Source organism: Pezoporus flaviventris, unplaced genomic scaffold (genome assembly GCF_033815535.1).
Source record: "Pezoporus flaviventris isolate CSIRO_AGI_PZ_B2104156 unplaced genomic scaffold, CSIRO_AGI_Pfla_v1 ptg000096l, whole genome shotgun sequence".
NCBI classification, from domain to species: domain Eukaryota; kingdom Metazoa; phylum Chordata; class Aves; order Psittaciformes; family Psittacidae; genus Pezoporus; species Pezoporus flaviventris.
In genome coordinates, this window is record NW_026892644.1 from 2359633 (window position 1) to 2372006 (window position 12374).

At 42.1% G+C, this 12374-nt stretch overlaps 1 protein-coding gene across 1 annotated transcript; it reads right to left on the bottom strand.

Moving 5' to 3' along the window:
* Positions 1-1346: 1346 nt before the first annotated feature.
* Positions 1347-7444, bottom strand: LOC133281158 (zinc finger protein 79-like). Its single transcript, XM_061476403.1, has 5 exons — positions 7321-7444; positions 6425-6497; positions 4032-4691; positions 2294-2395; positions 1347-2213 (listed from the first exon to the last, which is right to left on the bottom strand). Exons 2-5 carry the CDS (start codon positions 6495-6497, stop codon positions 1906-1908), a joined length of 1143 nt encoding a protein of 380 aa, XP_061332387.1. The 5' UTR covers positions 7321-7444; the 3' UTR covers positions 1347-1905.
* Between the last annotated feature and the right edge of the window lie 4930 nt (positions 7445-12374).

The following is a 12374-nucleotide window of genomic DNA, read 5'->3' on the forward strand; positions in this document are numbered from 1 at the left end:
AGAAAGAGGAAAGCAGAAGGAGCCACATATGCTAGGCACATACATTAGAGTAACTGAACTTTAGTCTGGGTATTGAAGTCTAAACACTGGTGCTATTTTATAAAGGACAGACACTCAAGAAAGACTCATTTCTAACAAAAACACAACATTTTAATACTGAACATCTTAAAAAACACTACAATACAAAACTTTGCTTTGAAGAGGGGACTCAGCTTCTAAGCAAAATTACATTAAACATTCAAGAAATTATGAATGGCAGGCATTCCCCAGTTTCCACACAACATCAGCAACTATTATTGGAGCTCTTAAGTCTAGAGCCACACAATTAATATGCTCAACTGAGGGAAAACACACGCCAAACACTTCAGTACAAATTCACACCAGAAGACTGCCCTTTAAGGCCTCTCAGTTCGGCTTAGATGACTATCCTACTGAGTTAAGGCCAATACAAAATCCTACATAATAAGAACCAGTGAGTAATTTTCATAGTCTGTGTGCACACATAGAGAAAGAGAGTCACGCATCATCCTACAGACTTTTATCTTTGGAACAAAATCTGACATCACTGCACTGTCACCAACAAGACAACTTGTTAGAAGAAGTGCTTCCCATTCTTGTAATCTAAATCTGATTTTAGTAATTACTAACAGTCCTTTTACAAAAAAACACAAAACCAACAACCCACAAACACAATGTCAGTTTAAGAGAAAGACTGGCATAGCCCCTAAATTTCTTTATCCCAACTGTTGTCAGATTAAGTCACAATTAGCTTTTTGGCACTCAAAGGCTCTGACACTGCTACTAGCCTGAGTCACTGAGAGAAAAAAAGGAGGTAGAAAGAACTAATACTTCTTAAAACCCTATACTTATTAGAAGCAAAAAATAAACATCACCATCTCCTCTGCAGACAAGATGGCACACCTGAGCTTTCCAGTACTCTTCCCCAACAGGTAATTATTTACCAAGTCCTAACACCAGTGAACCAACACACTGTAGTTAACAATTTGTAATAATAATCCAAATGGGATGTAACAGAACACGTAAAAAAGAGACTCAAGCAAGTTCACCTCTGAACAAAAGAACAAGTGTTCTATAAGCCAACCTGGCTTTTCCTCAAACTCTTAACAAGCAAAGTAGACATGAATGATGGTATTTTGTTGAGGTTTTGGGTCTGGGGTTATTCTGGGGGGGGTGGGGTGGTGGTTTGTTTGTTTGGGGTTGGTTTTATTTTTTTTGTGGGTTTTTGTTTGGTTTAGGGCTTTTGGGGGGAAGAGAGGGGTGGGTGTTTGTTCATTTTAAGCAAAAAATCCATAAAATACTTTTTGCAGTTTCAGTAGTGATGCTGGCCTAAAACACAGCTATAGTCACCTGATCTAAAGCCTTCCTGAATGAAGGAAACTTTCACAAATGGATGCTGGGAACAGAAGTGCAGTTAAATTGAACTTCTTGCATGTTACTTCTACATAAATCAGACTTACTAGGAGCTGCTTAAAGCACCCATGATGATTTTATCATTAGCTTCAGCTTCTTAGGCGAGGTCCAATTGCCCAAGTACATACTGAAAGTGTATCAGGTAGAAAAATAAGTTTTATGCATTATCTTACATAAGGATGTTGCACTTAACTACACCCCAGTGATAAAGATCTTGAGCTGCCCTGACAAAACACATTACTGGTCAAAATGTCTGCATGCCACTACAAATGAATGGGCAGTGGATTTGGCCAGCTGCTGTTTGCTGATGGATCCAAGGCATGCATCTTTCCAGGTTTGAATGTACGGTCAGCATCTTCACAGCTACTACAATTTCAACATTACAACACAAGAGATAATATGTTTGAATGATAAAACACCACAAAACAATAGTCACATTTGTCTACATTGGATACATTCACAGCACAAAACTGATCAAGCTGTAGAAGAGGCAGCATTTTGAGAGACTGAGGAGGGAGTGGGAGGCAGACTTCCAGGTGATGACTGGGATACAAGACTGGCATTTTCAGGGAGAAGACTGCTGGGATTAAGAAGGGGAAATAAAAGAGATGCTGCTGCTGCTGCCTGCCGTTCTAGCAGAAGTCCTAAAGTATAAACATTTGAATTAATGAGATCATTGCCTGAGAGAAGTATGGTCAGTTGTTTCTGTATTTCTTGCAGGACCTGCAGCTGACTTTGCTGATTTAGAAGAAGCATATCCGTATTTTCCCTCATTTTCTGCACTGTACAAACAGAAAAGAATGTTAATGCTTGCTATGTAAGAATAATTCACATAACAATTTAGAAGCCTTTTTCTACTTACACTCTTCAAGAACAATATTCAAGTGATCCGTGTCAGGTTTTCCTGCACCACAACTTTGCTCTTCTTTATGATGCAGAGATGTAAATCCAGAACAGTTTGCATCTAAAAGCAAAACAGTACAAGTCAAGAGCCCACTTTACCACCAATTACTAGGTCAGCATTTCAAATATGCGTGCACACAAGGTAAAGGCAGATCAGTAATAACCCTTCCTCTTACTCACATTTTAAACTTAAAACTTCAAGTCAGATGCTGAACCAAATTAAACCAAACCAGAACGAAGACAAAGCAAATATAGCCCCTGAAACATCTCAGGATTGTGTTTTATCACAATCAAGATACTTTCCTCTTGTTTCTCCCCTCCTTTATTTTTCTGGGGGGAAAGCAGGGAAAGGAAGCAAAGTCGGAGCAAGAGCTGCAAGGAATAGGACAGCTGAGATTCAGTAAAATACTCAATTTATAAATACATAAAACTCTTTGAAATAGTACCAGATACAGAAATCAAATTTCATTCCGAACCCACACATTACAAGGCTGATCACAAAAGAAATTTTAGCATACAGCTTCAATTACAATGATGCAGTAGCAGATGCAGGATAAGTTTATACATTTTCTTTTGATGCAGGTATACTACTAGGCTGATCTGATATTAATTGTAAAAATGAGATTGTTTTGTTTCATGAATTATAAACTCTTCAATCTAACAAAAAGAAAAAAATTGAGACAGAAGAAAAAAATCATTAGAAGTGAAAGGTCCCATCTTTAAAGCTCATTAACAGAGTTCCTAGGCCACCTTTTTACATCTATGGACTGAGTGTTCTCAAACTCTACCTTAGGAATTCAGTTTTGAGTTTTGCCATTTCAGTAGAAGTTCATTATTACTTCCATTGTTAACATGAAAAGTTCTCCTGCTCAGATTTTTTTTCAGTAGGAAAACTCAAATAAAACTAATGAAAACAAACCAAACCAAACCTGAAAAGCCTCACACACAGCCTCATGTCTCAACTGCCATACTGTTACATGATGTGGTCAAGACACCAACATCCAGAACAATTCTATGGGTAGCTAGGCAAGATTCAAGATTCAAAATTAAAACATTTTTGACCAAGTATTAAGGGACTACCCATGTAAAGGTACAACAAAAAACAACCCACAATATTAGTTTTTATCCTGGAGTTTCTGGTCACTACAAAAATGTGGAATAGTGCAAAATCTCAAAAATTCTCTACTTTAATCAATCACCTTGCCTGACAGCCTGTACTATGCCACCAGTATTACAAAGGGGGAGCCAGGAGAGGCTTCCCCCTGCAGGCAACTAAAAGCTGCTCATTTAATATCCACACATAACAAAATAACTGATAGAGATTATCAAGTCTCTGATTCTCAGCCTAAATTCCTTCTGCTTCCCTAAACTTAGTATTTTGTTAGCCGAGCACTTCTGAAGATCTATTTCTAGACAACTATGAAGCAGGAATTTGTGGGATCCAAGAGCTTTAGAGCGTCTAAAGCCTAAGTTTCAACTTTGGCATTTTCAAGGCGCTTCTTCAATGACAGAGATAAACATATAGGAAGGGGAAAAAAAGAAGGGGAGAGGGAGGAACCCTAACCAAACAGAAAATACTCATAACCACAGCAAGGAGGTAAAAGTGTTTAGGAACAAATGGAGACCAGAATATCCAATATATCCCCTGTGAACTTGCACAGTTTGAAATAAAACTCAACAGATCTTAATTCAGTTACCTGCTGTTTGCTCACTGGGTCTTTCTGTTAAATGAGTCCACTGATGTTTGATGAAGTTGGAGTATAGACGGAAGCTATTTCCACCCTCGGTACACCTAAAGGGCTTCTCATCCATATGGACTTTCTGATGGTGGAAGAGAGCTGCACTGCCACTGAAGCTTTTCCTGCATGTGGTGCAGGAAAAGGCTTTCTTTTTTGTGTGGGTTTTATGGTGAGCGGTAAGGTTTGAGGCACGGCCAAAGGTTTTCTCACATTCTTTGCATTTGTAGGGCTTCTCCCCTGTATGGACTCTTTGGTGCAACACCAGGCTGGCCTTCCTGCTGAAGCTCTTCCCACATTCTACACACTCAAACATCCGCACTCTCGTGTGGGTTCGCATGTGGTTCAGGAGCCTGGGACACCCCTTAAAGCTCTTCCCACATTCTGTACACTTGTATGGTTTCTCTTCTGTGGGTGCTTTCTGGATATCAGTAATGAGGGCAGGTTTCCTGAAGCCTCTTTTTTGGTGAGAGGGGTTGTTACAGGCTTCCTTCTGCTGCCTTTCCAGACTGGCTGGCCCCATGTCCGGGCTGTGGGCTTCTGGTAGCTGAGGCAGTACATCTTGCTTAAGCTCTTCAGGGATTCCTTCCTCTTCCTCATAGTTACTCAAAATGCAGTCCCCTGATGGAGGAAGAGAGCAATCTGACACTCCTCTTTCCCTAATGCAGGTAAAGTGCCCCTTGTAAAATAACTGATTTTTCCAGGCCTAGCAACAACTTGCACCAGAGTCCCCTTCTCCAAAGATGAAAGGAAATTATGAAGATTGAGACAAAAAAAACAAGGAAAAGTGGCACAAGGAAGAAGAGAGGTAAGAAACCTACCTTTTCTCTTCCCTCCCCTCCCCATTTCCTTGTTCCCTCAGGGAATGGCAAAGGAAGACTGCCAAAATGAAGGAAGGCAAAGGAACATGCTGAAACACCTTACCTGTCATGAACACCTACTTTTAGCTATTTGTCTGAGACTTCGCTCAGATGCCTCATAGCCTGCTAAATTAGGATTAACGCTCTGTTTTAAAGCTGTGCATTTGGGTGGGGATAGCTCAACACAAAGTAAGTCCCCTTAAACTTTGTTAGGCAAAATTAACAGGGAAATTAGGATGTTTTCCACTTCTGTTAGTTATTTACTAACAGCATTTAAACTACTTCTTTTACAGGTTGGCACATCAGCATTTTTTCCCTAAACAAGATCAGTTGAAATTACTACAGGGAAACTGTCATGCATCAGAAGTCAAAGGAATTATTTCTTGATTAAAAAAAACCAAAACTAATTGCTAATTAACTATTACTATGTCTTTACTATCTAAATCTAGCATGATGCCTATTTTTACTGTAGCTACAAGCTAAATAAAAGGCATTTCAAGGAAGTTCACAAGGAATATTCAAACATGGTCCTTTCTTTCCTAAAAAATGCAACCTAGGTATTTCACAAATGAGTTTGTATGACCATGCACCCTACAGTTAGCTTCAGTTACCTTATTCTTCTGACTAAATTTTATATTTAGTACATTATTAACTGTAAGGTTCACCTGACACAGGCTTATCCAAGTTTGATTTCTGCAGGCATCTTAAAATATTTATTATTCACTCAAGTACAGGACTTAGCCATTAGTATCTCTGATCTAGCATTAAAACATTCAGTTACTCACAATACACATACATCCACTTAAAACATTAAGTTTCATTATTCCACTAACAAAAACCAGGCTTTCTACCTTCACAGTAAAACTCTGCAGTGCGATTTCAGTCCTACCTCTATGACACCAAGAAACAGAATTCTACAAGTAACGCCCTTCAAAAGACAAAATGCTACTTACTTGGCCACATGTGCCAAGACATAAATACCAGCAATAAAACAACCAGAAACACCCACTTACTGAGAGAGCCTCATCTCTTACATTAAGGAGTTAGAGCCAAGAGACAGCTTTCTCCTAGAGGGATGAAGATGACTCCATCTTACAGGAGCAGTCATTCCCTCATTCTACAGCTGACTATTCACAGAAGCCCATGTAGGCCCCAAGTCTGTAACACTGAAATGGAACTGAACAACCCTCCATTCCCATCTATAGCTAGCGCTGAGGAATCACACTCCTCAGATGCAGTTGTGCATCTCCCTGAGACCTTCCTCACCAGTGAAAAAGCCTGAATAGAAATGTGCTGGCTTTCCTTCACCCCAAGTTAACTGTATTATCTTACTTTAAAACAGTTGCTTGGCAGAAGAAACAGAAAGAAAGACAAAATACCACCGAGCACCTTGCCCCAACCTAGCATGCGACACCATCCTAGCAACCAAGGCCAGCCAGTTAAGGAACAAGAGCCTCAAACTTCTGGAATTTAACTAGCAGAGCTACACCTCACCTGTATATCCTGCAATATCACTCTTCCCAGCCTCCTGGAGAATAGCGAATACAGACTCTATCACTGGCTCCATCTAGGCGAGCAAAAGAGAGAAGACATGTAGCGTGGAACCTTTTCCGCAGACAGAAAAAGGGGAGGAGCAGACACAGGTGCAGTGCATTCTGGCAGTGCCCACGGGGTACCTAAAAGGGCAAGCCTGCACTTGCTATCGACTACAACCTGAACTGAGTGATGAGACTGTTAGAAAAATAATCCTGAATTTCAGTTACTTGCCAGATGGGAAGCTTAATCAAGAGATCAGTGTGATAAAAAGCGGTCTTATCTAACCTCAACCTCCCTTGTAGCACCAACAAGGTCTGTTTGAGGTCCAGGGTCCTATTCTTTCCTTAGCCTCACCACCTCCCGCTTCTTCTCAATCTCTTCCAAGTAGCACCTCCGCCCGCCATCAATTCCCCGCTTCCCTCTAGAGCCGCTCTACCCCTCTCCAAAACCTCGGAGCAGCACCTTCTGGCCTGCTCTCGGTTGGCCCCGTCCCGTCCCTTCCCTTCCGTGCCGCAGGCCCCCAGCCTGGCTGTTACGACAGAGGCCGTAGCTTTGCTCCTCCCCGAGTCCGCTGCTGCCTCTCCCTGGCCCGGGGCAGGCAGCAAGGGGCCCTGGGGCAGCAGTAAGCCCACTCAACCCCCCCGGCCCCGCATGGAGCCGGCAGACACGGGGCCGACTCCCCTGCCTGGAGCTTGCCGCCCGGCCAGTGCTGCCGATCCCCTGCTCTACTGGCACCCCTCAAAATACGGAGGGGTTTTCGCCTTAATCGTCCCGTGGTGGGAGCTGGATGTCTCTGCGGTTCCATTCCCTTGCATTCTGGCCGTGTTCACTCGTTGGGTTCACCCAGCCCTCACCAAGGCGTTGCTGTGAGTGGGGCTGTTTTGCTCATCGCCTGTGTGGCACAGAGTATAAATAGGGCATCGTGCCGGCTCTGAGAATGGACGGCGTTCCCCTGTAGAAGTGCGAGCTTTTCTCCACAGGCTTAATGCTTACTGCGGTGCAGCTTGGCAAGGTAAGGAAGGAAGGCAGGTAAAGAGGAAGACCGGTCCTGTTGCAACGGAGAACGTGCAGCAGATACCGCGGCAAAGAGAGGGCGCTGCTCTCAAAGGCTCAGAAACGACAGAAAAATGGAGGTGGTGGTCACCCTTTCACATGGAGCTTCAGCAACTAACCGCCCAGTAGTGCCTCTGCCCGCAAGCTCCCTCCCCGGCAGGCAGGAGCTGTGGTAAGGAAACATGCTGGAAGGCAAACATGCTGTGGGTAAGGAAGCATGCTGGAAGGCTCTGCACCCCTTCCCTCGAGCTGCATGAATTACTCACACCTCCCTAGCAGCACGTTTCCTCAGAAACGTGCCTGGATGGGTGTTGTTTTATGGACTTGCATGTGCTGCATGCGTAATGCTTCAGGCTGGGAGCAGGGCAGGAGAAGCGACTCCTGGGTTCTGCTCCTTCCTTTCCTGGGTTCCCAGCGTAGTGAGGTTCATCCAGTTTTTCCACAAGCTGGACTTCTCCACACCTTAAAATCCCTATAGTTCTGCTTCCCCATCTTACCCTTGGGATATTGTCAGTTCTTTTTCACTGATCTTCATTTCCATACCATGTGTACACAGATCAAGAGCTCACCCTCCCATTCGAATATTCAAACAAAATATTCTCAACACACACATAATAACAGAATATTCTGTTTGCTTTTGACAGCCACTCTTCTACAAAACATGGTTAAAGTCTGTCAAAAGAGGCTGAGAAAGTTGGGGCCATTCAGACTGGGGACGGGAAGGCTGCATGGAGACCTCACAGCAGCCATACAGTATCTGAAGGGGGCCTATAAGGATGCTGGGGAGGGACTCTTCATTAGGGACTGTAGTGATAGGACAAGGGGTAACTGGTTCAAACTTACACAGGGGAAGTTTATACTGGATATAAGGAGGAAGTTCTTTACTGTAAGGGTGGTGAGGCACTGGAATGGGTTGCCCAAGGAAGTTGTGAATGCTCCATCCCTGGTGGTGTTGAAGGCCAGGTTGGACAAAGCCTTGAGTGACATGGTTTAGTGTGAGGTGTCCCTGCCCATGGCAGGGGGGTTGGAAGTACATGATCTTAAGGTCCTTTCCAATCCTAACTATTCTATGATTTTCAAACAGATACAATAAAAAGATTTTTGGTTTTGTTGAAACAGATTTTAGAAAAATAAATACTTGTGGTAAGCCCCCCTCTTTGTAATTATACCTGATAGTCAAATATAATTGCCTAACTCAAAATAGGTTAAAACATAAAGTATCATTGTATTTGCTTGCAAAGGCCATGACAGTTAAATGCCAATGCATTTCTTAATCTCCTCATTTTCAGTGAAAAAAAATAAGGAATTCTTCCAAGAGGTGGCAGTTCACCTTGCTCTCAAGGCAGAGGTTCAGAGGAAGACTAAATCTTGCTCACAATCCTTCTTTCCTCCAGAGAAGCTTTTTCTTCCTGTACAGTTCCTCCTCCTTTTTTTCTGAAAGGCAAACAGCGGCTGTATAAGAAATAAAGCATCCACCATGTAAGTAGAGATCATAACTGACCAGTCAGAGAACCAATCCAAAAGTAACCTGCAAATAATTATGGCCAAACAACTACCAAAGATTCTCCTGCTGTAACTTACAAACTTTTTTTCTACCCACATAAAGCTTAAAACAATCACAAGAGAAGGATCCATGTATTTGCTCTTTGCTTACACAGAACTTAAACAGAGAACAGAATCAAAACTGTGTTGCAGCTCAGTATCTTACCCGATGAAAAGCTCATCTGGTTGCTTTTCCATCTCGGCAGTGCAGAGCTATTTGGAATATGCAGGTGCACAGGATCTCAATGGTACCTGTCAGGTAACCAGAGGATAACACATCTGGCAGTTTGAGTATTACGTACAATTCTTTCTTTCCTTAAATGAAAAAGCAGAAGTTACAGCCAAAATATCCTTTTTCTCTCGAAATTCAGTGGTTGTCCAATTTTAGCTGTAATGTATGAAAAAAACCAGCAGGTGGAGATCTACTATTGCACTCCATTTATACGCTAGCTGCTTGGTGACCTTGTACTGGACCAAGACATGGCTGTACTTTGGTATTTTACAAATGCAAATATTAGTAAAGAATATCAGAACCTTGAATAAAGGCTTGAATAAACTTTAGGAGCAGGAAGAGGGTGAAAATGCAGAAAGATACAAGTTCTGCCTACAAGAAACAAGGAATGAGGCTGAGAGATTGTGTGGCTACATGAGGTTCTCATTTAAAAGTCTCAGGGAGCATTCCCAGTACCAGTGGGCAGATAATTCCTTCTAGGAACAAGTCCTGACCCACCAGAAACTTTAAGAGAAGTCTGTGGGTTTTCTGGGTGGTACAGCAGATGCAGGAGTTTATTACACATACACTCTGTAAATCAATAGCACTTTATTAGTTTAAGTAAGTAGACTAATTAATGAAAAGCCCTTTCCCAACAAGTTTAGTCATTAAAACTTTGATTTAGTAGAAATTTAATAAGAACTATAACAGCACATAACACTTGTGTTAAGGATTAGTTATACTCAAAAGCAGAGATTTTCTGGTTTAAATGAAAGGCATTTAAATGGCTTCAGAATACGAAAGTAAAATTTCAGAAGAGGGCATCTTTAAACCACGTAGGAAACAATTCATTTCTGTCACAAAGCCGTTTGAAAGGCTGGTTTAATATCCTTCAAATCTGCCATCACCTAGGCAATCTAGGAAACATCACTCTGTCTTACTGGGTGTGGCAGGAAAAAAAAATTAACACTGAAGCCATGGGAGAATCCTGAAATGTCCCACGTGAAAAGCCAGAGGCTGAAAACATTGGTGAATTCTGAAAAGCCAGGTAGGATTTCCCCTGTGTTGAAAGCATTAGGTCCACCACTTAAGGTTTCTAGAAATTGTCCCATGTCTCAGGTAAATCTCAGTGGGATCTGGGAATCTAAAGCCTTTAGAATCCGTTGGCTTCTCAGAAGGGATGCACTAGCATCCTAAACTTACCCCATGTGTCCTGAGACCAGGAATATGAAGACCAGAAAGACTCCTTTGCCAGCCTCACAGTGAAGAAGGCAATAAATGGATTTAGAGTCCCAAGTAAAAGGGCCTCTTCTTTCATGCTTAAAGTAAGTGATTGAAAGGAAAATTATTTGAAACTACCACAGATTTTGATGGACACCAGCTGGCAAGTAAGCACCATGCAGCTGCTCACTCTCATTCCCTACCCTGGTGGGATGTGGAGATGAATTGGGAAAAAAAATGGTAAAACTTGTAGGTTGAGGTAAGAACAGTTAAACAACTGAAATAAAGTCATAATAATAATACCCCTTCTACATAACTCCCCCCATTTCATATACTGGGCATGACGTGCTGTGGTATGGAATACCCCTTTGGCTAGTTTGGATCAGATGTCCTGTCTCTGCTCCCTCCTGACTTCTTGTGCCTCTCCTCGGTGGCAGAGCATGAGAGAATGAAAAGTCCTTGATCAGAGTAAGCATTACTTAGCAACAACTAAAACATCAGTGTGCTATCAGCATTGTTGCCACTCTAAAGCCAAAACACAGCACTGTGCCAGCTGGGAGGAAAACTAACTCTATCCCAGCTGAAACCAGGTGACATTCATATCCACAAATTAAATAAATGTTTTGGGATGTTCCCTCCAGGTTCCGAAGTTTCATTTCCATGTCCTGCCAGTTGTACTTGCATAAGCTGTGCAGTGCCAGAGCTGCTGGTATTTAACTATCTGCCATTTGTTGACTGGTGCAACTAGACTTTAGCCTCTGTTCCCCAGTCCAGTATTAGTAAAAATCACATTTCCTTACCTCCCAGGGAAGAGGTAATATGTCTAAGATTGTGAATGTAACTCATCTAAGACTGTTGAGTGTTTCACCTTAGGCACAGTAAGGCTCCAGGTCCATATTCCAGGAAGGAAACAAGGACAAGGACTGACAAAAAAAAACATGACCTCATGTATCTGGTGCAAAGTGTTCATTGCCTGTGAGATCAAAATGTAACTGTCATCCTGAGCTACGTAAGACATCTATGCAGCTGGTAAACATTTACTGGCTACATCTGTCTGTAATGGTATCAGCTAAACTCTGGATGTGAAAAGTGAACCCAGGCACAAGAAAGACTCTCAGTCATCAAGTCTGAAGATGACAAGATTATTATTGTGTGGGAGACCACATTTCAAACAGCATGAGATGATACTAAAATTACACATTTTTCATTTTACCTTATGGTAAGGAGCAAGTGTTCCTGCTCCTCTGTGTGAAGTAAAAACTGTATGTCCAACATGTGGTTTTGTTTAAAGAGGAGTAATCACTAATCCACACAGATTTAAAGGCTAATACCACAAGGTGGATAGAATTTTCTCAGCTAGGGTACCTTCTGTAGCAACAGATCCAAAACACTATGCACAGATGAGCAACATCTGTATATAACCATGAAATAGCTATGTTAGTAACCACCAAGCACCACAGTTTCAGCAAACCAACACAGGGCAAGTGGTACATATAAATCTGGGACAAAAATAAATAGCAAAGTACTAGCAGTAAGCACCTGGGCAGATAGGACCATGCCAAAATAAAACCAAGTGCTGAAAAAGCCTCAACTGTCATCTGACCTCAAAGTCCCAAAGGTGATGAGACATCTAAGTCTACAGGGAACCAACAGGACACTTTCCAATGTAACCAGAAGCGCACAGGGCAGAAGGAAATTCTCCATCAGCACAAACCAGAAAAGGGAAAGTGGTTTGCAGACCATTATTCTTCACAGTCTGTGAGACCTGGAGAGCCACATACCAATATCATTGATGGCCATGAACCTGTAATAGATCATACTCTGGGACTCATGGCAGACCACCTCAGACTGGTACATATAAGATGGTATGAACTGCTGAAA